Here is a 23908-nt window from a genome sequence, read left to right on the forward strand (position 1 = left end):
CCCGTTTTTTTATTTTTCCAAGGGGGGAAATACAGGGGCAGAGGGCGGAAATCAATTCTGGCCTCGACCATGGACGTTCCGGAAGTTCCAATCTCTCCATTTTCTGTCTTTGACATTGGCGTGTTTGACAACACCCCGACAACACTCGTTCCTCCACACCCTCGTACCGTCGACAGCGTCTTTCGATGACGCTGGCGGCCCCAATCCACGGATACAATGGACGGTGATCCTGCTGTCGAGCACCAACTCGACTCGTTCAGTGTGACGTTTCCGCTTCCCTATCGGATTGCCTTTATCGTCATCTTAGGTGTGTTACGAATTCGAGATGATAGAATGACTCTAGATAACCAGAATATTCTAACACGAAACTTAAACCGCAGCTGTCTGGGGATGGGGCTTCAACCTCCACTTCTTGCACCTCCGCCGCATCGATGTGCCCGCCCTGATCCGGTACCCCGGCCGCTCGAGCTCGACACAGCTAACCCACCACCACTCGACCTACCGTCTCGCCTCGTTCCTCTCCATCGCGTCGGGCGCCTCCATCCTCATTTTCTGGCTCTTCACCCGCCGCGACCCGCGCCGGGTAATCGACTATGACTGGCTGCCCATGACCAACCTGCTCGTCCTGGCCGCGCTCTTCTCCATCCCGCTCCGCCGCCTCTCCGTCTCCCACACCGGCCGCAGCCGGCTGCTGTGGACCCTGCGGCGGGTCAGCGTCGGCGGGCTGGCGGAGGCCAAGGACGGCAAGTTCGGCGACATCCTGCTGGCCGACGTGCTCACGAGCTACGCCAAGATCCTGGCCGACCTGTTCGTCTGCCTGTGCATGTTCTTCTTCGGCGGCCGCGACGGGTCCGCCACCGCCAGGCCCGACCGCGGCTGCGGCGGCGCCGTGCTCGTCCCCCTCATCATGGCCGTGCCCAGCGCCATCCGGCTGCGCCAGTGCCTGATCGAGTTTGTGCGCGTGCGCAAGGCCCCGTTCCGCGAGGCTACCGGCTGGGGTGGCCAGCACCTGGCCAACGCCGCCAAGTATTCGACGGCGTTCCCCGTCATCGTGCTCGGGGCCATGTTGCGCGGCCAAAAGGACGGCTCCCCGGGGCTGTACAGAGCGTGGGTTGCCGCTTGCCTGCTCAACTCGTTTTACAGCTTCTACTGGGATGTGGCCAAGGATTGGGATTTGACACTTTTCTCGAAGGACCGCGGCTCGCCGGAGCATCCGTTTGGTCTGCGGCGGACCCTCCTGGTGCACAAACCGGGGGTGTACTACGCTGTCATTGTGCTGGATCTGGTGCTGCGGTGCACCTGGATGATCAAGCTGAGCTCGGACATGGATCGCATCAGCGATTTCGAGAGCTCGATTTTCCTTATTCAGTTCCTGGAGGTGTTCAGGCGCTGGGTCTGGATCTTTTTCCGCGTCGAGACCGAATGGGTTCGGAATTCGACGACCGGTTTGGGAATGGACGACATGGTTTTGCTAGGGGATTACCAGGGTAACAAGTACGAGGATGAGGACTGAGGGTTGGTTCTCAGGCGTTAGGACGGTCTGGCGGTGTTGTGTGGCATTATTGGAAAAGTCGGGCTGTATATTACGGTCTACGTGTGCATTAGAGGGGCGTTTGAAGACTGCTGGCAGAGGTATGGGCAAGATATTCCTATCAATCACGAACTGTAGACTAATATCTCTTCGCGAAAGAATACACACCGGCTTTCGTTCAAATTAATGGTATCAACCCACAACAAGTGCAACCTGTCCTAGCATATATCGCCACGTCCAAAGACGAATTGATCCGCAAATCTTCTTTCGCCATTCACGACAATGGTTCGTTGTCTAGGCTCAGGCCCACGTTTTATCCAGGGCAAACTTGGACAAAGGCGCACGCCGTCTCATGACGGAAGGCGGCGAGGATGAGGAGCGACACACAAAGCAAGAAGTCGGGCCGGAGTGCCATCGAAGGTTCGTCTTTGTTAGGAATTTCCAACCAAAGGACTGCCAACGTGGTTGGTCCCATCGAACCACCCAACCTACTATTCCCACCCTTCTAGTGAGAATCTAGGCCGGCTCGAGGATTGCAAACGTTACAACACCCCTCAACATGACTGCCAATATGCCTCTACCACAGAGCCCAGATATCTCCAGCTCGACCTTGGGGTGGTCAGGACCAGACGCGCCCGTCCATCACCCACTCGCGCCCCCACCGCGCAGAGAGGTCGAGAGGTACGGGAAGAGAGCACTGCCGCCGGTACCGCTCCACAGACATTCTGGCGTGTCTGCTTTCAGCAAGGAAGTGGACGACGCCCTGGCCACTCCTGCGCCCGTGGTCAGTCCTGCCGAGGGTAGTATCTATCTCATGTTCTGTGACGAGCCTACGGATAACGGACACGCTGAGATTACCTACAACCCAGACAAACCTGCAGATAAGCACCTTAAGAAAGAGGGACTGAAGGTCAATACGGCCGGCGTCCCAGGAGCAGGGTTCGAGACGCTTCGATCCCCACAGCCACAGCACAAACTGTCCATCTCCAAGATACAGAAGATGTCGGGCATTAACGCCCCGACCTACCGAGAGACGACGCCGACGGGGCACGATTCTGCGAAGAAGATCCAGAGAGTCACAGGTATTGGGGTTCCTTCAGAGGCTATCCAACAGCAAAAGCGAATCCGGGAAGAGCACAAAATACAGACACACGGCGAAGAAGTCTCTCCTTTGAGCAACAGCGGCAGTGACTACGGCTTAGAGGAGCCTAAAACGGCCGTTTCCGAGTTAGACGGCGATGGGGAAGGGCACGGCAAAGGCTACTTCTCGAGGTCAGGCTGGGGCTATTTTGGCTCCGGCCATCCCTATCGACGGAAGTACTGGCTCAACCGCCCTGCCGAGTCCGCTCCGTCTCGTAAAGCCCCCGAGACCGAGCCGCAGCCCGGAATTGGAACTACTAGGATCGGCTAGGTACGGCGGGTATTCACCGCGACCCCTTCTTTCGCCTCGGCTGGAAAGTGAACGGGCGAGCCCCGGATGGAATTCACCGAGCAAATTCACTCCGGATCTTTACCACGAAACGATAAAGGAAGTTGCACAAGCAGGCGCACACTCGCCGCTGGAGGATAACAGGATCAGGCGGGCACAGCTTGCTACACAACAGTTCCTCCAAGGGAGCAACACAAGCAGCACCGGTAGCCACGGCAGCCCCGGCCCCAAACCACTTCCTCCTTTGCCAGTCCAGCACGGCCACCACCGCCAACCGGGACACTCTTCAGACACCCGGCCTTCAGGCAGCGCCGAACGCATCCAACCCGTGTGGCGGCCCTCCAACCCCCAACAAGAAGCCCCCCGCGCAGTGAGCGCCAGCACCTTTGGACGACACCCTAACCGCTTCCACGCGCAGCAACACTCAACCACGCCATCCCCATCCCCATCCCGCGACCCCCAACCCCCCAGCAAATTCGACTTCGACTCCGACTCCGACACCAACCCCAACACCACCGGCACCCCCAACACCGGCAGCTCCATCCCCGTCTCCATCCCCAGCGACCTCAGCGAGGGCACCACCCCCAACCGGCCCCACCGCCGGCACCGGCACCGCCACAGCAGCAGCGGCGGCGGCGGCGGCGGCGGCATCATAGCCAAGGTCTTCCACCACCACCGCACCTCCGCCACCTCCATGACCACCGCCCCAGGCACGCCCCCGCCGCCCGTGCCGACCAACACCCCGCAGCAACCCTCCTTCCCCCAGGGCACCACCACCACCACCACCACCACCGCCACCACCTACCCCCCCAGCCTGCGGCCGAGTTCGAACCCGAACCCGTACCCGTACACGCCCTCCCAGCCCTCAAACCCAAACCCAAACACGAACCCCGGCTTGGGGGGGCCCAAATCAAAGACGGCGGTTGCTTCCCTCGCGGCGCGCACTACTGGTCTGGTTGGGGCCGCGGCGGATTTTATTCTGGCTAGGGCGGCGGGGGCGGGGACGGAGGAGAGGAGGCGGCAGAGGTTGAAGAGTAGTATTCGGGTGCTGGGGGATGGGGGGCAGGTCTTGAGTGGGGGTGATGGGGATGGGAATGGGAATGGGTCTGGGTCTGGGTCTGGGTTTGGGGTTGGTTCTGGTGTCGGTTCTGGTGTCGGTTCTTCTTTTATGGCGGTGGGTGGGTTGGGTGGTAAGGAGGGGGGTGTGGGATTCAGGGGGAGGTTGGCTTCCGCGCCGGCTGCGCCGTTGGCGTCCTCGACGGTGATGTCGGGAGGGGGAGGGGGACCGATTGGGAGGGCTTCTGACGTGGGGAGGCTGGGACATGGGCTAGGGACGGGTTCGAATGGGAGTTTGGGAAAGGAGAGTCTAGGGTCTGCTGCTGGGGTGAGGTCGGTTTCCCGGCAGGGAGTCAGTTCCCGGGGCAGCCCTGCCCCGCAGGCAGCTCGGGTTTCGAGAGAGGTTAGCCCGAGGGGAAGTCCCCAGCCAAGGGGAATGGAAGGGGTGACATCCCCGAGGCCATCCCCGAAGCCGTCGCCCTCACCTAGACCGTCACCGAGACCTTCACCTAGGCCGTCACCTAGGCCGTCGCCCAGGCCGTCGGCGGAAACAGGTCATGATCACAGAACGGGAGGTCAGGGGTTGGGGATTGGGATGCGCCCGGTGTAGGGTGGTGGAGTGTGGTGTAGTGCTGGAGAAGTCACGGGTTGGTGTTCAGGGGTATTCACGATTTGGGAGTTTAAAACAGACCAAAAAAAGAAGTCAGGCTTCTCTCCTTTACATTAGATATTTTATGTTTATTTTATATCATTCCCAACGTGCCAACCCTTGATTTACTATACATATGTACATACATCCCGTACCGTCCCCCTAAACACCGGATATTACCGGCCTTGACGGTACCCGGTGCTACCCAACGCACCCCACAGGCCGGCCGAGGTCCCGGCAAGTGCCCCGCATCCTGCACCCCAACTGCTCAGCCCTGTGACTTCCCTTCCGCAGCCGGTCTTTGTTATCCGAACGGGTAACTGCACACCCGACCCGTGACCCAACCACCTACAGCGCACTGGCGCCCGAGACCATGAGCGCATCTCTCCCTACCGAGGAGCAACCGCCAGTGCAAGTGCAAGTCGGCTCGCCAGAACACCAGGAAGAAGTCCAGACGGTCATCCAGAGTATCCAAGACGCTCCGGCCTCCGACACCGCTCTTCCGCTTCCGGCCGATTTAGACGGAGAAGCCGCTGAGTTACCCTCCGAAGTCGACGAGGAAGAAGAAGAAGAAGAAGAAGAAAGGCACGAGGGATCCAATTATTGGGATGCATCGACCATGGCTCCGCTGAATGCAGCTTCGGCGGTCAGTACCTCGTCTCTCACCTATCTCGTGTGCTATCCCTAGCTCATGCGCTCCAAGGCCGCCATTGCCCGGCTAAGGGCTTACAAGCCACCACCGTTCCCGCTCTGGGACCGCCTCCCAGTTAGTCGCCGTGCAGCGGTACTAATGCTCCTGTACGCCGACAAACGGGGTGATTTGCGCGTTGTCATCACCATGCGCGCCGCCAGCCTGCGCAGCTTCTCGGGTGCGCACCACCCCAGCCCTCGTCCCCTATCCCTTGACTAACCCCCAGCCCAGGACATGCCGCCCTCCCGGGAGGCAAAGCCGACACCCTAGACGAGTCACCTTGTATGCTCTCTCCCACTCCGTCCCGCCCCTATCTACTCTACCCCTCCCCTCTAATCCCCCTTGATCTACCCCCTAGACCAAATCGCCCGCCGCGAAGCCTGGGAGGAGATCGGCCTCCCCCTCGACGACAACAAGCTCCCGGCGCCCTTCCGCATCGAGCACCTCTGCTACCTGCCCATGAACCTAGCCCGCACCGAGCTCGTCGTGCGCCCCTGCGTCGCCCTTCTCCACACGGGCGACACTGCCGCCACAACCAACCCCACTCCCACCACCACCACCACAACAAAGCCCCCCGCGAGCCCGTCCCCCACGGTAGAGGAGTCACTCATCCCGCGACTCGATGCCAAGGAAGTGGCGGCGGTCTTCTCAGCACCGTTCCACAACTTCCTACGTGAGACCGACGAGGTCCCAGCACCACCACCACCACCAGCAACACCACCGACAACACCAGCGCCGTCGGCATCAACAGCAGCAGCAGCAACAGCAGCAGCAACAGCAGCGCCCGCTGCCGCACCACGACCGCTGCCGGCGGGCAACTGGTACGAGGGCAGCTGGACAACGTGGCACGACTCGCAGTGGCGCATGCACTTCTTCTACGTGCCCGTGACCGACCAGACGGTGGTCAAGCCGCGCGTGCGCGAGGGCGGGCTGGCCGCGCTGTCGGAGGGGGAGGGCGAAGGGGAACGGGGTGGGGAGGAGGGGGGCGGAAAGAATAAAGATGGGGATGGGGATGGGGATGGGGATGGGGCCGGAAAGAAAAAGGTGGCGGGGGGAGGGGAGCTGGAGCGCTACAAGGTGTGGGGCATGACGGCGCGCATGCTGGTCGACGCCGCGACCGTTGCGTACGCCGAGCGGCCCGAGTTTGAGCACAACCGCCATTTTGGGGATGAGGGCATCATTGAGACGCTGGCGAGTATCGGTCGTATGGGGGAGAAGAAGAGGGCGGGGAGTGTGGTGTCGGCCGAGGACTGGAAGAAGGCGAAGGAGGCGGAGGCGAAGAGGGCGAAAGAGAAGGAGAAGGAAAAGGAGAAGGGGGAGCCGAGTAAGATGTAGACTGATCGGTTGGGTTTTGGCTCCGCTGTTTTGAGAAGTAGAATAGAAAGAAGATGCGAGGTAGATATAGGTGTAGACTAGGTGGGAAGGGAATCCCTCTACGGGGCTGCCGGTCTCCATCTTCTCGCCGACAAAATGGTGTGCTGACGCTCCTCAATGGCAGGCCGTCTCCTTGGTCACGGGGGTCTGCCCGCCAAACACGAGGTAGCCCAGCCCGGCGCCCACCGACACCGCGATCATCACCCACCCGTTGTAGGTCATGAAGATGAGCCTGGCCCGTCAGTCTATCTATGCACAGAAAGGGGAACAGGGAAACTTACATGATCATGAAAGCGTAGAAGTTCTGGATGCCGTACAGCACCGCCTTGGTGACGTGGGCTTGCCGCGTGATTTGCTCTCGGTTCTGGCCTGTACGCGGTGGGACGAGGAAGGGGGCTGTCTCAGTAGCTGGTTCTTCAGAATATCGCGGTGCGGACGGTGACGATGATGGCGAGGGGGACCCGGGCACTCGATCCGTAAGTGATGCTTCTTAGCGGAAGAGCTCGCTACACTACATGATTTGGGCATGTATACGATGTGGCATGTGTGCGTGTGCGCTTGATCGACCCTTTTGGGTGGTGATGGAGGAGCGAATAAAAAGGGGGTGAAAGGGGCTAGGAGATAGATGAGAAGGAACAACACTTACGCGGCGCGGTGTCGACCCTGCGGGACAGCTCTGCCTCATACCGCCGGATACCCTCGCGCAGGGCCTCGTACCCAGCGCAGATGGCCACCACGGCGACCAGCGAGACGGCGAGGCTCAGCGTGGACGTGATGCGCCATTGGCGGAAGACGACGCAGAGGTCGGTTGTATCCCATGTGAAGAGCATCTAGGCGGGCGTGAGCTTGGGTGGGTGAAGGGGGAGCAAGCATGGTTGGAGTAGTGGGGGCGGAGTGCGCTGACATTCATGTTGCACATGGGGCCGCTGTCGCCATGGTCGGCGTGGGACGAGTGGTCCATCATGTGGTGATGATCGTGGGAAGAGTGGTCCATGGCGGATAGATGAGTTGATGTTTGGGGCACGCGATGGGAGGGCGAGGGGAGGGTGAAGCGGATGAGCTGTTGTCGCGGTAGCGATTGAGGAATTGAAGTGGGTGGCGCAGCAGTTGGGAATTCCGATGTCAATGTCTACAAAACTACAAAATCACGGTAACTTGTCCTCATGGGTGGTTGTATACTTCGTGGGTGGGTGGTGTTTTGTCCCAATTAAGCTCGCGTGTTCAGGTCCCGGAGTGGGTGGGTGTCGAGCACTCAAGCAGGAGGCGGGCCGCTAAAGAGATCCACTGCGCTGAACTCATTCCGGGAGCGGCGTCACTGCTGCTGGGCCTGCCGGCTCGGCGAGGGCGGGGTCTGTTGGCGGGGCATGAAACAGGTGAGACTGGAAATCGTTTGATGCTGTGAGTTTTTCGGGGGCGCAGTTTGACCAATTCACGGCTAAAGGTCAAGGAAACCCCTAAAATATGACTCTACTTTCCAGGTTGTCTTTCAACACCGATTTCATGTTGTAGGGAGGTAGCTGCTCAGTCTATTCTGTACGACCGACGATACCCGTTCCACTCCGTAAGGGTTGCGGGGATAAGACGCTTACTCGGACCACCTTCAAACATTCAAGCAACTTACAACTTCAACTTGCCGCTAAACAGATCGATCGGGAATATCCTAGTTCTTGAGTCTTTAAGCTTTCAAAATGCTCGCACCGCCAGTAAACCTCCCAAAGTGGTAAGCTTGACACCTTCTGAACCAACTAACACCATCAGAACCCTCTGATTCACCACCACTAACCATGCTCCAGGCTGGAGGAGAACTCCCACCTTCTCAAGCCACCCATCAACAACTACTGCGTCTACAACGGGGACTTTACTGTCATGGTACATATTACATTGCACCCCCTTCCCAGCTCTCACCAACCCTCCCCAACTCTCACCAACCCTCACCAACCTCCCCATTCCCTCCCCTCCACCCACACCACCCAAGCAAGGCAACTAACCCCCCCACCCCAGATCGTCGGCGGCCCCAACGCGCGCACCGACTACCACATCAACCAGACGCCCGAGTGGTTCTACCAGCACAAGGGCGCCATGATCCTCAAGGTCGTCGACGACGGCGCCTTCCGGGACGTGGTGATCCGCGAGGGGGACATGTTCCTGCTGCCGGCGGACACGCCGCACAACCCGGTGCGGTTTGCCGACACGGTGGGGCTCGTGCTGGAGCAGAAGCGGCCCGCCGGCTCGCTCGACCGCATGCGCTGGTACTGCCAAGCGGAGGGGTGTGGTGCGGTGGTGAAGGAGGCCGCGTTTCATTGTACGGATCTGGGCACGCAGATCAAGGAGGCGGTGGAGGCGTTTAGGGCGGATGAGGAGGGCCGGAGGTGTGGCAAGTGTGGCGAGGTGGCTGAGTGGTGTCCGAAGCCGGGGTCGATTCGGGATCCGAATTTGGAGTAGGGTGGTGTGTGTGTTTGGATGGGTGAGGTGGTTGTGGTTGGGGAGTGGGGAGGTGGATGGGCGGGTGTATTTGTGCTTGTTTTTTAGAGCCTTGCTAGCAATCACATTGGTGTGTTGTTTGAGCTCAGGTTTGACTACCGTGCGTTTGCGGCTTCGCTGGCGAACAGAACACTGGAAGAGCCAATTTTGAATGCGCACTCTCGAACCATACTACGAGTTTGTCATCCCTACCTAGTAGTATGATACAGTGATGGATATGAATGGCAGGTCAAGGTCGTAACAAGGCAAAAAAGCTCACCTACTGACCCCATCCGCCGGTCGAATGGGGGCTGCAGGCTACGAAAAGCCTTGTTCAGGTTTTATCTTCGCGAGGGGGGAGTCGAACCCACGGCCTCTTTCGGTTGGCGTTCCAACCGGGTCCCTCCCAATGCCGCTGAGCCAACCGGTGTTGGCTTCAATGGGGAGGGTCGGTGACAGTGTGCGATGCGAAGTTGGTATATATGCCGTGGGCTGGTCACAATTGGCCGGGAAGGAACTTGTAAAGAGTTGAAAAAACTTTGGATGAAAGTGGGCGTTGAGGCAGCCACTTTTCCGAACACTCCGGGTACTCCGGATACTCCGGATATCCCGGATATCCCCATGATTATCCATCTATGTCTATGACAGCGAGGAATGCGCATCACGTCTCGGCATATTCATACGCCCCGGTCGACTCTTCCACGGCAACCTCGATCTTGGCCTCCTCCAACTCCTTGCCGTCGACCCTGATCCCCGCCCGCATGACATCCCCCGGCACGACGGGGCCAACGCCCTTGGGTGTGCCCGTCAGGACGATGTCACCCGGCTCGAGCGTCATAACCTTGGAGATGTCACTCAGGATCTTGGGGATCCGGAAGAGCATCAGCTCGGTCGAGTCGCTCTGCACCACCTTGTCGTTGACGCTCAGGTACAGGTCGATCTTGTGCGGGTCCGGGATGGCGGCCTTGCTGATGATGTTGCTCACGGGCAGGAAGGTGTCGAAGCCCTTGCCAATGTCCCACGGCAGGCCCTTCTTCTTGGCCTCGTTCTGGACATTGCGTGCCGTCATGTCGATGCTGAGGGCGTAGCCTGGTCTCGGTTCAGCATTTCGAATCACGGTCCGGGAAGAATTGCCTCACTCTCAATGGCATCCAGGGCCCCCTGCTCGTCCTGCACGTTGAGATCCCTCACCCGCTTGCCCAGGATGAGGGCGAGTTCAACCTCATAGTGCAGGTTGACGCCTCGAGGACGGATCACCGGACCTTCGCCCGGGAGCAAGATGGACGAATTCGGCTTCTGGAAGAAAAAGGGTTGCTTCGGCCGGGCGCTGTTGAGCTCCGTGATATGGTCCCTGGATGACTGTCAGCCACACACCATCCCAACGCCATCCTAAGCCGCAATCGGGGCAATGAGGACCGAGCATCGACCAATCCAGGTAAGCAAAAAGGGCGACGCACGCATAATTGCGGCCAATGCAGACCACCTTTCCGGTCTTCTTGAGCGATGTCATGGTCGCCATTCCTCTGATTCCTCTCCTGAGTAAGAGTACCATTGTGAAACAATTCCCCCGCGCTGACGGGCGCCGCTTATATTATACTTGTACAACAGGTTGGTGACAAGGTGTAACGTCCAATCCGATCGGGAAGACGATGCAACTCCGGCAGTACGAATGTGGTCATTCTCTCATTTTGGCTCGGCCGACGGGAACACTTTTGGGTGGCCGATGTTGACCCACCAGAGCAGCAAGGGGCAACATGCAAAACAGAGCAACAGACCAGGTTACTGCATAACTATCGTTAAATACCGGCTTTGAAGCTAAAGGTTATAATATAACTATGGGGAACTCCGCAGGACAAGTGCTCAGTATCGGCATTGCTGCTTGCTGCTTGGAAGATCTGCTGGTCTGATTAATTAGGCACTTAGGCTAATAAGCCGCCATCGCCGCCAGACTCAATGCTTGAGCAATTCGGAACCCCAGATCTGGTTGTCTCGTTATTCGCCTTCCATCGATTTTGAACTCAGAAGGCACACGTAAGCGGCAACCCGATCAGATCACGGCAAGCAATCGGTTCCGTGTGTGGCTGTCGTCCGGAGAGTTCGCCGTCGCCGACGCGTTCCAGCCGGACGGGACGAGCGGGATGGCTGAGATGCTGCGGGAATAGAGGGCCTAGAAAACGGTCGCCGAGAGGCATCGGAGAGGCGCTTCCAGGCCTGAAGAGGAGGAAGGAGGCGAAACCGAAATGCGGGGGTCCCACGAGGGCAGGATGCACGAGCCCCCTTGAGTGTGGGACTGCCCTCTGACCGACAAAAAAAAAAAGAGAGAAGTCGATCTATCTGTGAAGGAAAGCAAAAAAATAAAACAAACCATGTAAAATAAAAGCAATCAAAGAGGAAAGATCAAATGAGATGGGTTGAGCAGAATCAAGCAAAATAATCGAGCAACAGAATTCGAATAGAAGAAGTCGAGTGAGGACGGGATACCTTGAGCAGAAATGTTGAATCCAATGTCCAATTTGAGTATTGCCGTTTTTGGGCAGTGGAGTGCCCCGAGCCACGGTCCCCTGTCGGTCCCGATAGCCCCCCGCTGAACAAAGCAGAAAAAGATTCGCGTTGACAGGCTGTCCGTCATAACCTAGTTCAGCCCTGCGGTCACGGGACGGGCAGTTCCAGGTTCTCCGTCGCAACTTGATGTATGGACACCATCCCGTGCAGCACCGCGGGGGAATGTCGGTATGCGCTTTCCTTTAGGTAGCTTACCTGGCACCAGCATAAAATTGGCTGCTCTTCGCCTCACCGAGAAAATCCTCCTCTGTGAAACCATCCATCTCACGCAAGATTCCAATAGGCCACGCAACCTACCACCAACACTTTTAACTGTGCAGCCAGTCTTCTAGACCTTGACACACCCGGCCCGTCACCAGTGGCAACCTCGACGCGTTGCTGTCTCGACTATTTTGAATGATCGCGAAAAACCGAGACGGCCCATCCCAACTTTGGACGAAACATCCATAATGATGGAGAGCATTCAGCTTGCACAGATGCTAGCTGACTTGAGCGACCTGAATGCGGCGGTATGCGAATCCCATACCCACGCCATGCCGCCTTTCGACTTCGTGTAGGAAACCCTGACTAATGTTTTGCTATAGCAGGAATCACAAGCCGCTGTCGCCCTAGTCAACGCGAACAAGTCCATCCCGACATCGTCGCCTGCCGACTCGGCCAGGCAGTCAGACCAACCGCCCACCCGGCCGGCCCTGCGACACCACAAACGCACTGGATCCGCCGGCTCGGCAGCCTCGGCAGGCTCCTCGTTCATATCGAGGACAGCTTCGCCCGCCAAATTCGACAAATACGGTCGGCGCATTCTTACACCGCCCAACACACGCGCGAACTCATCCTACGGCTCCATCCCCGGGACGCCGCGACGAGAAGCAGAGGTTAGCAGGAAATCACCCTTCACCACCACCATCACCACATACCCATCAAGCAACGCTACCATCCCCGCCACATACTCGCTCTCACTCTCGCTCCTCTCCACGACCCCCAGCAATGGCCATGTACTAAATGAAACCCGAAACCAGCAGATCGATGATGACGTGGACCGAGCCAACTCCCTCATGGCACTCTACGAGATCCGCGCGAAGCTGAAGGATCAGGACAACAATCGGAACCTCGGCAAGTTGAGAGAGAAGATTGCTGCCCTGCATGTAAAGCAAATGCAAGGGGAGAAGAAGGATGGCGACCCCGGGAGGGCGAGATTCAGTTATCCCAAGAGCACCTAAGAGAGCTCGTTAATGTTGTAGGGGTGTGGTTATTTGTTACACTTTCCCGGGTCATGTCGGCTTATTATTGGGTTATAAGTAGGGCTCAGCGAGGGTTTGCATGGCGCCGGGTATCATGCATGGAGTATCACGGCGTTATGGATGTACACTAGGTTGGTATAAACACTGTTGAGCCAGTGAAGGGGCCAGTCGGCCCTTGGGTAATTAATGGACGGACGGAAAATGTACGAGTATTCTAGGATAGGCCACTCCATCGTTCTCTCTGCATTATTGCATGGAGAGAGCTGACGTTGAGTTCTGAAGTCTTTGTCTGTCCAGAAGCGATGTGTGCGGAGAGTATAGGCTCAACATCTTTCTGCACTGCTTGCTTTGATGTTCGGACAACAGCCGAATAATGCCAATTCTCTGGATGAAAGCATCAGATACCTAGTATCCATCAGTGCCATCACACCTATCCATTGTTCCCTCAGAAGCACTTGTTGCAGGCAAACGCGGTTCACAACTCATTCTCAGGCGGGACAAAAATCCCTCATTTCCCTCCTGATCCGAGGGTTTGGAGAGCCTCATGATCACCACCACCTACTGTATTTACAGTGTCACACACACCTTCACACATCCGTCCACTGGAGCGCTTCTAGATCATGCACGCGACAACCAAATCGAGACCCCCCGCTATTTCGAACCCCACGCCCTTGCATCCCTGTCACCGCTCTCCGAAGTGGGGTGCAGCAGTCCCGCCCGCCAAGCCTGCCAAGACCCGTCGAGCTTCACATCCATCTCGTCAGCACGCGTCGCTGGAAAGCGCCTCGGCGACAAAACTTTAACCATCTTCAATTTCGACAGGATTCTCCACCACGGGTGAACGACGGGATTAAATCGAGCGACTGCCTCGACGTATTCTCGACGCACCACAGCAAATAGGGGAAGGGTAGGCAAAGGCATAGCCGACCGACAGCCATGGCAACCGGCGTAGACGCGAAGCTCCTGAAGAGCACCAAATTCCCGCCCGAGTTCAACCAGAAGGTGGATATGCAAAAAGTCAATGTGCAGGTCATGAAGAAGTAAGGATTGCCGACCGACACCGACCACGAGATCAACCCCCTGTTCTGACAGCATGCCCAATCAGATGGATCGCCAACCGAGTCACAGAAATCCTGGGGGGCGAAGACGACGTGGTCATCGAGCTGGTCTTTGACCTCGTCGAGGGCGTCCGCCATGTTAGTATCCAACCTACCAACTCCCTTCCCCTCACCCCCTCCCCCGGCCTTTATCATTTGCTGACTTCGACCGTGCGATACCACCACAGCCCGATATCAAATCCATGCAGATCCAATTGACCGGCTTCCTCGACAAGGACACGCCGACCTTTTGCAAGGAGCTCTGGAAGCTCTTGCTGAGCGGGCAGGCCAGCCCGCAGGGCGTGCCCAAGGAGTTGCTGGAGGCGAAGAAGCTGGAGCTGATGCAGGAGAAGGTGGGCAACAGCCAACCGGCTATTATCTCGACACACAGACTGATACCCAAGCAGATGGAGGCGGACAAGGCCGCCGAAGAGGCCCGCCAGCGACGAGACGAATTCGAGCGCCGCGACCGCGGAAGAGGTGGTCGAGGCGGCGGTGGGGGACCCGGCCGGGGTGACACATGGCGTGGAGGTCGGGATGATAGAGATCGGGGCGGGTTCGGGCGCGGGCGGTCCCGCTCGCCGCCCCGCTTCCGCGAGCGTGGTGAGCGTGGTGGAGGACGCGGAGGGCCCCGCGGCGGCGGCGGCGGAGGATGGCAACGGGATATCTACGTTCCCCGCGGAAGTCCACCCAGACGTGGGAGCCCACCCAGGCGGGGGGGCGGTGGGTGGCGCGACGACAGACGTCGCCGGTCTCGGTCCCGGTCCCGCACCCGGTCGGTGTCGGTCCGGTCGACCTCGTCCCGGTCGCTCTCGCGCACGCCTAGCGTGGAAGGGGATAGGCGGTCCATCACCCGGTCACCCAGCCCGCCGCGGCGACGACGCGGCGGACGGTCTCGGTCCCGCACCCCGGTGTCTCGGCGGGACGCGCCCAAGCGGCGCCGGTCCCCGCGCGGCCGGACTCGCTCCGTGTCGTCAGACCGCGGCTCGCCGTCGCCCAAACGCCGTCGCTACTCGCGTTCGAGGAGTCGCAGTCGCGGTCGGAGCCCCAGCCGTAGCGAGAGCCGCAGTTTGTCCCGAACGCCAGTCCGCCGTTACACCCGCTCGGCATCCACATCCTCCTCCCGGTACTCGCGGTCGCCCAGCCGCACCCCACCCAGGCGGACGAGACGCGACAGCCGGAGCGGCTCTCGGGGCGCTGACGCACGTCGGAGCAGAGCCCGAACTCGGAGTGGGAGCCGCGGCGCTAGCCCCGCTGGTTCGTATGATAGCTGGCGCCGCTCTCCCAGCCGGCGGTCTCGCGAGCGAGGCGATCCCCGTCGGCGTGCTGCTGGGGGTGGCGACGACAGCCCGAGGGGCGGACACGGGGCCCGGAGAGCCTCTTCTGCGTCTTCATACTCCTCTACACGGAACAGATCGGCTGATGGTTCAGGCGCTGAGAACAGACCGCGATCTTCCCGTGACGACCCGGCGGCGTCGAGTGCGAAGCAGGTATGTACGTTAGGAAAGGAGGGGCGATGAGAGGCGTGATGGGGATGCGGAACTGACTGACTGACGACTCTCTGTAGGACGCAAAAGCAGCCAGCGAACTCCGCGAGAGGGAACTCAAGGAGAAAATCAAGAAGATGAGATCCTCGAAGAGCGGAGACGACCACGTTGAGGCTAACGCTGCTTGAAGCTCTGCTACTATTCCAGGACGGGCGCGCCGTCTCATCTAGCAAAGAAGGATCATGGCTCTGGGGCGTATCGCACTGGCTTTGGTTGAGGATTGGGATCTGTGAGACCAACCCCTGAACTCCCCCCAAACGTTGCCCGCCAAAATTGTCTGAAGTCTCTCAGGTTCTCTCAGGTCTATAGAATCGAAAGTTATCTTACCTCGACTCGACTGTGAATTCCTCCCTGTCTTTGTATCGTTTTTGAGATCCTTGACGCAACGTTATCGTGCCACCTCTTGAGTTTGTAACGGAAGTACACCAGAAACATCCCATGTTGCTGTTTTGAACAAACCACTGCAAGCTCTCGTGGTCCCATGCAAACGGACTTCCATCGTCCTTTTTATAGTCGGCCTCCAGGGCCCAGTTGAATCGCAGTGGTGGTCGCACAGTGCGGGAAGGTGCCTATTATGCGCTGATTGGCTGGCCCGCCAAGGAACCTTGTCGGACAATTCGAGGTTCGCCCGTCGCGTCGCACTCCGTCATCGACAGCAGGAAGCCGGATAGATTACTTCAACCTCACGGCCACCACAAAATACCTATCTGTTAACAACGAGGAGAACAACAGCATATTTGTCTCAATATGACAGGAAACGTACCTCCTGGTGGCAACACCAAGTCGGCGGGGGCCAATGGCCCCGGCGGCGATGCGGCTTCATCATCTTCTGCAGCGGGAATCCCCTTCTACGAGAAACAGCGGCAGCAGCTAAAGGAGCTGATTTCTCGGAAGAGGACGTTAGAGAAAAAGCTGGTGCGATCCAATCCCTTACTACTCTGCCTCAACCCTCTATTCTCAGACGCAGAGAAAAAGAGAAAACAGCGGGCGAGCCCTCACTAACCGGGGAACAACCAAACAACAACAGAGCTCGATCGAGGACCACATCTCCAACAAAGAATCCGAATACCTCGACGGCACCCCCAGCGGCAACATCATCATCGGCTTCGACAACTACGTCAAGGGCGCCACCGCCGCCGCCGCCCTGCGCCGCAAGACCGGCGCCCTCGACCACAACCGCGTCTTCTCCCGCAGCTCCGTCTCCTACAACACCTCGGCCGTACGCTCCCCCCTTCCGTTCCCCCCCTCCCCTCTCCCCCCAAACCCACCCCCACAACACCCCAAAACACCCCAAAACAAACCACAACAAACCAACCCAACCCAACCCAACCCAACACACACTACCCACCCCCGCTTACTTACTTGCTAACAAACAACCAAAAAACAGGACGCCCAAACCGCAGCCTCCACCCCAGCACACACACCCCTATCCAGCAGCTTCGGCGGCAACGGCAACGGCCCCTCAGGCGCGCCCACGCCGACAAGCGCCGTCAGTGGAGGAGGAGGCGGAGGCGGAGGGAGGAGCGGTGCGTCGACAAAGAAGAGCAAGAAGAACACGCCTGCTGCGAGCGCGGCTGCTGCTGCGGCGGCGGCTGCGGGTGGTGTTGGGGGTGGTGGGGTTGGGAGGGGAGATGGTGGTGGTGGGGGGGAGGATAGTGAGACGGATGGGAGGGAGGCGAAGAAGGTTAGGACTAGTTTTGGGGCGAGGAAATGAGGCTTCTCTTGAGAGGTGGGTGGGTGAGATGGGTTTGTGAGGTGGATGGGTTTGTGAGATGGGTGGGTTTGTGAGATGGGTTGGTTTGTGAGATGGGTTGGAGGTGGAGGGGGTGCTGCTTTTGGGGTTTGGCGTTCTTGGGGGAAGGGTTTGCAGATGGAGGTTGGGACATACCCCTTTGTTTAATTGCGCGTTGGCCGGAGAGGCTAGGGGGGATATGGCGTTTGGGATGTTCTGGGATTTACGTGGGAAAGAGAGGGAGAGGTCGAGGTATAGAAGGCGGTGGATGTCTGTATGTAGTAGGCATGTACTTAGACGGAATTGAGGGTTGTCAACGGCATGTAGTTGGGAGTATGTTTATCCATGCATTCTAGTCCACCCTTCCATCCTCTCACAACCGATTCTATCCAGTTGTGTAATCAACCCCCTTTACGCCCTCCATCCATCTCCTGCCTATTCTGGCTGCTGTGCTGGATGGAGCTGCCCATCAAGGTGCGGGGCCGAACTGTTTGGTGCCCCTCACCAACTAATTTCGCCTTCCAGAGCTGACACCTGCTCAACACCATCCCTCTTCTCACTCTCCCCGAATGATCCTCAATTTTTATCATCATTATACCAGGTCATTTATCATCATAATCTCTAGCTCATAGTCTCGTCATACCCAAACCGAGCCACGATGACGCTCACGGCCAACAAATTCACCCCCGAGGTGATGCTCTCGGCCCCGAGACGGTCGGCAGGAGTGCCCAATCCGTCGGGGAAGCTGGTCTTGTACACGGTATGTGGCTGGGTAACCCTTAAATTCGAATGGACAGACCATCGACTGACTTACGCAGGTATCTACATACTGCTTCAAGGAGCACAAGAACACGTCCCAGATCAAGGTCCTCGAGATTGACTCCGGTAACTCGACCACCGTCTTCGAGGGCCCTGGCGCGAGCGAGCCTGTCTGGCTTGGGGATAATGACGTCCTCTATCTCAAGAGCGGAGACAATGGCAGCACCGTACTGATCGCTTGGGCTGATGGAATCGAGTAGGTTATCCCCTACCCAGTGCTGGCTTGTTCACGGCCCTAACCATTGTTAACAGGCCATATGAGGTTGGATCTGTCAAGGGTCCGATCTCCAATGTGAAGGTCAAGCGGCTCCTAGACGGCACCGTGGCCTTTGCCTGTTCGGCTGTGACGACCCCCCATGGGAAGTTGTGCAATCCCGAGACGGAGAAGAAGCCGCAGTCTAGTGCCAAGGTCTATACTAGCCTTTTCGTCCGCCATTGGGATGCCTGGAACACCAACAACGCTAGTTCCATCTTCTACGGTGTCATCGACAAGAAAGACGACAAGTATTCGCTCCGAGACAACACCCTCCACAATGCCCTGGCCGGGACTAAGCTCTCCTCGCCCGTGCCGCCCTTCGGAGGCACTAGTGACTTTGATATCGGCCCGTCAGGGTTGGTGTTCGTGGCTAAAGACCCAGAGCTCAACGCGGCCATCTACACCAAGACGGATCTCTACTTCATCCCCCTGAAGACCTTCACCGAGTCCAGCCCGCCCTCTCCACAAATCGTCAAGACGCCCGGTCTCGAAGGCTACTCTAACAGCCCCGTTTTTTCCCACTGCGGTCACAAGGTCGCCTTCACTCGCATGCGCAGCAACCAGTACGAGTCCGACAAGCCGCGCCTCCTTCTCGTCCCCGACATCGCCCACCCCGACAAGACCGAGGAATTCTACGCCACCCAAGACGGAAACGGTGGCTGGGACACCCGCCCAGAGTCCATCCTCTGGAGCCACGACGACGCGAAACTCTACGTCACCGCCGAGGACCGCGGCCGCACCCTGATCGTCGAGCTCCCCTCCAGCCCCTCCAAAACCGGCACCGCCCTCCCCACCGCCATCAAAATCCCTAACGGCAGCGTACGCGCCTTTTACCTCCTCGCTGACCCTACCAACGACGAAGAAAAAACACAAACCCCCAAAGGCCACCAACTCTTCATCACCACCACCTCCCTAATCGACAACGCCTGCTACTCCATCACCAACCCCACCACCTCCACATCCACCACCATCTTCTCCGCCTCCAAGCACGGCAAAGCCTTCAACCTCTCCCCCCACTCCATCTCCACCATCACCTTCCCGGGCGCCGGCGGCGCCTACGACATCGACGCCCTCGTCGTGCGCCCCTCCAGCTACTCCCCCTCCGACCCCCCGCACAAGTACCCGCTCTGCATGCTCATCCACGGCGGGCCCCAGGGCGCCTGGCAGGACTCATGGTCCACGCGCTGGAACCCGGCCGTCTTCGCCGAGCAGGGGTACGTGGTCGTGTGCCCCAACCCGACCGGCAGCACGGGGTATGGGATGGCGCTGCAGGACGGGATCAAGGGGGAGTGGGGCGGGAGGCCGTATAATGATCTGGTGAGGTGCTTTGAGTGGGTGGTGGAGAATTTGGCGGAGGTGGATGGGGCTAGGGCGGTTGCGTTGGGGGCGAGTTATGGCGGGTATATGATCAGTGAGTTTTTCCCGTTCCATGGTGTTGGTTGGTTTGGTTGGTTTGCTGATGAGTTTGGGGGGGGGCAGATTGGATCCAGGGCCACCCGCTGGGGCGCAAGTTCAAGGCGCTGGTGTGCCACGACGGCGTGTTCAGCACGCTGAACCAGTGGTGCACCGAGGAGCTGTTCTTTCCCATCCATGACTTCGAGGGTACCCTGTACGACAACAGGGCGTCTTACGAGAAATGGGATCCTGCGCGCTTTGTGGCCGACTGGGCCACGCCGCAGCTGGTCAGTGTCCCACTCTCTCTTAATACTTTGTGAGGCATGCTAATCGTAGGGCGTGTCCACATGCAGACCATCCACAGCGAGCTGGACTACCGCCTGCCCATCACCGAGGGCCTGGCCGCGTTCAACGTGCTGCAGGCCAAGAAGGTGCCGAGCAAGCTGCTCATGTTCCCCGACGAGAACCACGTAAGTTTGTTCTGTCACATCCGAGATTCAACAATGAGTTTGGCTACGGTTGCTGACCCTAGGAACCTTGCAGTGGGTGCTAAAGCACGAGAACTCGCTCGTCTGGCATCGTGAGGTGATCGGCTGGATTAACAAGTATTCGGGCATCGACGAGGAGCAGAGCCTGGCGGAGGAGACGGAAAGGTTGAAGGTATGAGTGGGCTGACCTCAGAGCGGGAGCGCCCGGGTTAGTGGTCTAGTTTAGGTTTTTGTCTAGTTAGGGTCCTTGTTTTCGCCGATATGGATGGACATGTTCTGCAGGTGTAATTAAGGATGATGTGGATGGTAAGGATGGGCTAGTAATTGTCAATTGTGATGGCTTGATCCATGTTTTTGAAACCTGTGAATACGAAAAGGGGTTGGTTGCATACTTCCTGCACAAATTGTTGATGTGAGATGTTAAAGACATGATGACATGCATGGAGGGTTACAAACAGTCAACAAGAAAAACCAACATCGCCAACGAACACAGACATGATCTAAACTAGTTCGATTCAATCGCTATCTAATCAGGCCTTGCAGCTGTATGTATCCTACAGCCACCTACACGGTCCACCCAACTATCCCCAAACCCACACAAGGCAACGACGACAGCGCCTAGTCGCTTGTCAATCCGTCCTCCAAACCAATACACTCATGCAAAACCACTACCACAAACAATAACCTAGCCATCTCCCTCGCGTTCCCAACGAGGACGTACCCCATCACCAACAGATTTTGTCCCAGACCAGAACTAAGCCGTCCAACAATGGTATCCCCAGTTTCCCGGAGCGCCAAACGCCACTCGGTCGTATTGACGACGACCGAGAAAGAAGAGAGAGAGAGTAAACAAAGACCCGATGCCCCAACACAACAGCGCCACCAGCCAGAAATACCAAGGAATCTATGCAGTACAACAACAAGCCAAACCCGAAGCCAACATTACAGGTGCCACGCCGTTCTTTTTAGGCATCGACCATAGAAGAAGACCCCTACGCCTCCACGGCCACCGCGGCAGCCGACTGCACGGCGCTCTCGGGTTGGTTTTGGTGGGGCTCGCGGGCAGCCTCGCCGCCGGCCTCGCGCTCCGCCCAGTCTCCCCAGAGCCCGCGCTTCCCGCGGACGCGGATGTGGCCGCCGAGGGCACCCTCGGGCTGCTCAACCTTGATGGCGTCCTTGGTGGCGAGCACCAAGCACTCAAAGAACATCTTGGTGGCGTCGGCTTTGGAGGTCTTGTGCTCGGGCAGCAGCTCCTGGAAGATGACGGCCGTCTTCTTGCGCTTCTCGGGGTTCGTGGCGGCCTCGGCGCCGAACAGGTCGCGGAGAATGTGCACGGCATGCTTAGTGCCGATGGACACGGGGCCGCTGTCGGAGGGGTGTACAATCGGCATGGTGGTATCATCGAAATTAGGCATCGGGCTGGAGGGAGCACCTCCCCGCGAGTCGGGTCGCTCATTCTCCTCTTCGTCGCCGTGCAGGACGACAGTGTCATCGGCGGGGATGTCGAGTACCGTGCCGTCCGCGGCGATGCTCTGGTTGCCGGCAATGGACCCGTCGAGGCCGAGCACCGTCTCATCCTCGGGAAGCTCTAGACGCGGCGACTTTGAAACGCCCTGCTCATCCTCGCTATCCAGATCGGCAACGCCGCTGTCCCTCTTCCGCTTCAGCGCGTTAGGTCGGATAGATCCGAGAGACAAAAGGCCCTTCAGCTCGGGGGCCCAGCCATTGCTGCGGCCCTCGAACAAAACGTTGTTGACAAAACCGCCGTTCTTTTGTAGGTCCATCAGGCCGACGATATACGGATCGTGCGTCAGGAAGGACTGCGGCTTGAGAATGTTGTCGCGCTTCGCTTGCTGTTCCTTGATCTGGGCGTTGGACAGCATTGTCTGGTCGTCTGGCTGGAGCAGCTTCTTCTTCTTCTGTCGCTGAGGCGCCCGGATCATGGATGCTGTCGGGTCATCGCCCGGCTCGTACATGTCGGTGTTCATGTGCCGGCTGTACTCCATCTCGACCTCCTTGGCAAAGTCCTCGTCAATATCGGACAGCGGCGACTCGGAAATGCGCGCACGGCTCATGTCCGGGCGCGCGGCCCCGGGCATGGCGGACTCGTCTCCGACGTTGAACTGGAGATCATCGTCGCCCATTTGGATATCACCCTCCCCATCGGCAATCTGCACGCCATCGCCGAAGTCCAGATCGAGACCCAGGGATGGCTCACGCGTCTGGCGGTCCTTGCTCGGGCCGCCCATATCCAGCTCGCTGAACATGTCCTCCTCGACCGGCCGGGCGGCCGGCGCATCTCTGCCAATTTCCACGCTCTTGTCCATCAGCTTGGTCGGACGCTCATCGATATCCATGCCGAAGTCCAGCTCCAGGTCGAGGTCGTCCATGTTCGCGAGGGCCAGCTCTTCATCGTCCCCTGTAGTATCCTGCAGGAACTGGCTGTTGTTGAAGTCCTCCTGAAGGTTGATGTCACGGTGGCTGGACCTGACGGCAGCCTTGCGGGCGTTTATCGGGCTCGCCGTTACCTCCTCGATTTGCGAAGCAAGAAACTCGGAGCTCGGCGGTGGGAGCAGGTCGAGGTTATCATATGGCGTGATGGTATCGGGGAGCATGAGCGCCTCCTTGGCGGTTGGATGTAGATTTGTAGGAATGTCATGGTTACCGGTTGATCGGAAAGCCTAGGCGCGTCAATATGCAACTCGGGAAAGTGCATTTCGCGGGGCAAGCCATACCATCTTAATCTTGATCAGAGCTTCATTGCAATCGTCGAGGAGATAACGCGCCTTCCGGCTATAGATGCGGACGACGCCGAGCAGCAGCTGGCCACTCAGGCGGAGAGCGAGGGGGGCGTCATTGGGGGCGATGATGGCGTCCACGCTGTCTTGCAAGTTGTGCTGCAGAATCTGGACCTTGGAAATCTTGCGCTCTTGGTTGGCGGAGAGCCATGCCTTGGCCAAGGGGCCGGTGGCACTGAGCAGTGTCCCGGACCAGAACATGACGGCGGCGACGGCGGTAACAGAAGCAAGATGCGAGGGTCAATGATAGGGGTGTGGTAATATGGCAATTGTCGAAAAGTTAAATTAGCGGAGATGTCCGCGCGCGATAGGAGGGACGCGACGGCGGGGCAGCTGAGATGGCGGGCGGATTGTCGGGAGGTGGAGAGGTAAACACGACAAGGCGCGTTGCGTTGTTTGGGGCAATGGCGTCGCGCTGGAGCAAGTTTCGCCACACGGCTCAGGGCAACGCGCAAATTAAGGAAACCCGTCGAGGTTGTCACTAATAATCGGTTTGGGTGGTGCAATGGGCATCGGAACGGATGCGGGAGCAAGTAAGAAACGATGATTGAGATGGGGGAGGGTCGAATTGGAGGTGAAGAGGGAGGGATCTGTCGGCTCGGATGGAGGGACGGCGGGTGGGAACAGCAACGAGCTTGAGCGAGAAAATCAAGCCCCTGCGAAATTTGAGAGGCTGGGGTGCCCCACCAGCCACCGAGTCGGGTTCAGGCAGCATAGTCACGTGAAACGATATCCAGAGAGAGCTTTGCGTAACCAATACCCGAATTACCATTCGTTACGAGA

At 58.5% G+C, this 23908-nt stretch overlaps 11 protein-coding genes across 11 annotated transcripts; 8 read left to right on the plus strand and 3 right to left on the minus strand.

Moving 5' to 3' along the window:
- Window positions 1-23: 23 nt before the first annotated feature.
- B0H64DRAFT_379809 (EXS family-domain-containing protein) lies at window positions 24-1714 on the plus strand. The gene is made up of 2 exons (XM_062802697.1): window positions 24-307; window positions 381-1714. Exons 1-2 carry the CDS (start codon window positions 217-219, stop codon window positions 1511-1513), a joined length of 1224 nt encoding a protein of 407 aa, XP_062663561.1. The 5' UTR covers window positions 24-216; the 3' UTR covers window positions 1514-1714.
- B0H64DRAFT_448084 (uncharacterized protein) lies at window positions 1699-6691 on the plus strand (the record flags this gene model as incomplete). Its single annotated transcript, XM_062807040.1, has 6 exons — window positions 1699-2872; window positions 2943-4064; window positions 5020-5311; window positions 5369-5534; window positions 5588-5638; window positions 5715-6691. Exons 1-6 carry the CDS (start codon window positions 2091-2093, stop codon window positions 6689-6691), a joined length of 3390 nt encoding a protein of 1129 aa, XP_062663562.1. The 5' UTR covers window positions 1699-2090.
- Window positions 6356-8164, minus strand: B0H64DRAFT_6086 (Ctr copper transporter family-domain-containing protein). Its single transcript, XM_062808502.1, has 4 exons — window positions 7635-8164; window positions 7377-7560; window positions 7012-7099; window positions 6356-6962 (listed from the first exon to the last, which is right to left on the minus strand). The coding sequence occupies exons 1-4, from the start codon at window positions 7722-7724 to the stop codon at window positions 6845-6847; spliced, it is 480 nt and encodes a 159-aa protein (XP_062663563.1). The 5' UTR covers window positions 7725-8164; the 3' UTR covers window positions 6356-6844.
- On the plus strand, window positions 8060-9499 carry B0H64DRAFT_6078 (3-hydroxyanthranilate 3,4-dioxygenase). The gene is made up of 4 exons (XM_062808498.1): window positions 8060-8263; window positions 8344-8450; window positions 8524-8599; window positions 8732-9499. Exons 2-4 carry the CDS (start codon window positions 8419-8421, stop codon window positions 9170-9172), a joined length of 549 nt encoding a protein of 182 aa, XP_062663564.1. The 5' UTR covers window positions 8060-8263; window positions 8344-8418; the 3' UTR covers window positions 9173-9499.
- A 352-nt stretch (window positions 9500-9851) lies between these two features.
- Window positions 9852-10700, minus strand: B0H64DRAFT_315980 (uncharacterized protein; the record flags this gene model as incomplete). Its single annotated transcript, XM_062800268.1, has 3 exons — window positions 9852-10279; window positions 10330-10541; window positions 10648-10700. 3 exons carry the CDS (start codon window positions 10698-10700, stop codon window positions 9852-9854), a joined length of 693 nt encoding a protein of 230 aa, XP_062663565.1.
- A 1406-nt stretch (window positions 10701-12106) lies between these two features.
- On the plus strand, window positions 12107-13451 carry B0H64DRAFT_6188 (uncharacterized protein). Its single transcript, XM_062808516.1, has 2 exons — window positions 12107-12261; window positions 12340-13451. Exons 1-2 carry the CDS (start codon window positions 12202-12204, stop codon window positions 12970-12972), a joined length of 693 nt encoding a protein of 230 aa, XP_062663566.1. The 5' UTR covers window positions 12107-12201; the 3' UTR covers window positions 12973-13451.
- A 303-nt stretch (window positions 13452-13754) lies between these two features.
- On the plus strand, window positions 13755-16110 carry B0H64DRAFT_379847 (uncharacterized protein). Its single transcript, XM_062802698.1, has 4 exons — window positions 13755-14033; window positions 14099-14189; window positions 14279-14443; window positions 14498-16110. Exons 1-4 carry the CDS (start codon window positions 13930-13932, stop codon window positions 15608-15610), a joined length of 1473 nt encoding a protein of 490 aa, XP_062663567.1. The 5' UTR covers window positions 13755-13929; the 3' UTR covers window positions 15611-16110.
- A 155-nt stretch (window positions 16111-16265) lies between these two features.
- Window positions 16266-17732, plus strand: B0H64DRAFT_6232 (histone acetyltransferase subunit NuA4-domain-containing protein). The gene is made up of 3 exons (XM_062808526.1): window positions 16266-16552; window positions 16665-16856; window positions 17025-17732. Exons 1-3 carry the CDS (start codon window positions 16385-16387, stop codon window positions 17349-17351), a joined length of 687 nt encoding a protein of 228 aa, XP_062663568.1. The 5' UTR covers window positions 16266-16384; the 3' UTR covers window positions 17352-17732.
- On the plus strand, window positions 17250-17732 carry B0H64DRAFT_379851 (uncharacterized protein). The gene has a single exon (XM_062802699.1). The coding sequence runs from the start codon at window positions 17444-17446 to the stop codon at window positions 17723-17725; it is 282 nt and encodes a 93-aa protein (XP_062663569.1). The 5' UTR covers window positions 17250-17443; the 3' UTR covers window positions 17726-17732.
- A 154-nt stretch (window positions 17733-17886) lies between these two features.
- B0H64DRAFT_421427 (Alpha/Beta hydrolase protein) lies at window positions 17887-20716 on the plus strand. Its single transcript, XM_062805531.1, has 6 exons — window positions 17887-18129; window positions 18188-18384; window positions 18441-19855; window positions 19924-20126; window positions 20193-20309; window positions 20383-20716. Exons 1-6 carry the CDS (start codon window positions 18028-18030, stop codon window positions 20503-20505), a joined length of 2157 nt encoding a protein of 718 aa, XP_062663570.1. The 5' UTR covers window positions 17887-18027; the 3' UTR covers window positions 20506-20716.
- Window positions 20717-20823: 107 nt separating this feature from the next.
- On the minus strand, window positions 20824-23734 carry B0H64DRAFT_333309 (Rec8 like protein-domain-containing protein). Its single transcript, XM_062801077.1, has 2 exons — window positions 23063-23734; window positions 20824-23008 (listed from the first exon to the last, which is right to left on the minus strand). The coding sequence occupies exons 1-2, from the start codon at window positions 23324-23326 to the stop codon at window positions 21320-21322; spliced, it is 1953 nt and encodes a 650-aa protein (XP_062663571.1). The 5' UTR covers window positions 23327-23734; the 3' UTR covers window positions 20824-21319.
- Window positions 23735-23908: the final 174 nt, after the last annotated feature.

This window comes from Chaetomium fimeti, assembly GCF_033439085.1.
Source record: "Chaetomium fimeti strain CBS 168.71 chromosome Unknown B0H64scaffold_1, whole genome shotgun sequence".
NCBI classification, from domain to species: domain Eukaryota; kingdom Fungi; phylum Ascomycota; class Sordariomycetes; order Sordariales; family Chaetomiaceae; genus Chaetomium; species Chaetomium fimeti.

Bases quoted from the DNA above. Each gene is read 5' to 3' on its own strand.
- B0H64DRAFT_379809 (XM_062802697.1), top strand. From the start codon at position 217: ATGGACGGTGATCCTGCTGTCGAGCACCAACTCGACTCGTTCAGTGTG. The intron at 308-380 runs GTGTGTTACGAA...CTTAAACCGCAG, and splicing joins TGCCTTTATCGTCATCTTAG to CTGTCTGGGGATGGGGCTTC.
- B0H64DRAFT_6086 (XM_062808502.1), bottom strand. From the start codon at position 7,724: ATGGACCACTCTTCCCACGATCATCACCACATGATGGACCACTCGTCC. The intron at 7,561-7,634 runs GTCAGCGCACTC...ACGCCCGCCTAG, and splicing joins GCCCCATGTGCAACATGAAT to ATGCTCTTCACATGGGATAC. The intron at 7,100-7,376 runs GTAAGTGTTGTT...CACCGCGTACAG, and splicing joins CAGGGTCGACACCGCGCCGC to GCCAGAACCGAGAGCAAATC.
- B0H64DRAFT_6078 (XM_062808498.1), top strand. From the start codon at position 8,419: ATGCTCGCACCGCCAGTAAACCTCCCAAAGTG. The intron at 8,451-8,523 runs GTAAGCTTGACA...ACCATGCTCCAG, and splicing joins CCAGTAAACCTCCCAAAGTG to GCTGGAGGAGAACTCCCACC. The intron at 8,600-8,731 runs GTACATATTACA...CCCCCACCCCAG, and splicing joins ACGGGGACTTTACTGTCATG to ATCGTCGGCGGCCCCAACGC.
- B0H64DRAFT_6188 (XM_062808516.1), top strand. From the start codon at position 12,202: ATGATGGAGAGCATTCAGCTTGCACAGATGCTAGCTGACTTGAGCGAC. The intron at 12,262-12,339 runs GTATGCGAATCC...TTGCTATAGCAG, and splicing joins TGAGCGACCTGAATGCGGCG to GAATCACAAGCCGCTGTCGC.
- B0H64DRAFT_379847 (XM_062802698.1), top strand. From the start codon at position 13,930: ATGGCAACCGGCGTAGACGCGAAGCTCCTGAAGAGCACCAAATTCCCG. The intron at 14,190-14,278 runs GTTAGTATCCAA...ATACCACCACAG, and splicing joins TCGTCGAGGGCGTCCGCCAT to CCCGATATCAAATCCATGCA. The intron at 14,444-14,497 runs GTGGGCAACAGC...ATACCCAAGCAG, and splicing joins TGGAGCTGATGCAGGAGAAG to ATGGAGGCGGACAAGGCCGC.
- B0H64DRAFT_6232 (XM_062808526.1), top strand. From the start codon at position 16,385: ATGACAGGAAACGTACCTCCTGGTGGCAACACCAAGTCGGCGGGGGCC. The intron at 16,553-16,664 runs GTGCGATCCAAT...AAACAACAACAG, and splicing joins GGACGTTAGAGAAAAAGCTG to AGCTCGATCGAGGACCACAT. The intron at 16,857-17,024 runs GTACGCTCCCCC...ACCAAAAAACAG, and splicing joins TCTCCTACAACACCTCGGCC to GACGCCCAAACCGCAGCCTC.
- B0H64DRAFT_379851 (XM_062802699.1), top strand. From the start codon at position 17,444: ATGGGTTGGAGGTGGAGGGGGTGCTGCTTTTGGGGTTTGGCGTTCTTG.
- B0H64DRAFT_421427 (XM_062805531.1), top strand. From the start codon at position 18,028: ATGACGCTCACGGCCAACAAATTCACCCCCGAGGTGATGCTCTCGGCC. The intron at 18,385-18,440 runs GTAGGTTATCCC...CATTGTTAACAG, and splicing joins GCTTGGGCTGATGGAATCGA to GCCATATGAGGTTGGATCTG. The intron at 20,310-20,382 runs GTAAGTTTGTTC...GGAACCTTGCAG, and splicing joins TGTTCCCCGACGAGAACCAC to TGGGTGCTAAAGCACGAGAA.
- B0H64DRAFT_333309 (XM_062801077.1), bottom strand. From the start codon at position 23,326: ATGTTCTGGTCCGGGACACTGCTCAGTGCCACCGGCCCCTTGGCCAAG. The intron at 23,009-23,062 runs GTATGGCTTGCC...TGACGCGCCTAG, and splicing joins CTCTGATCAAGATTAAGATG to GCTTTCCGATCAACCGGTAA.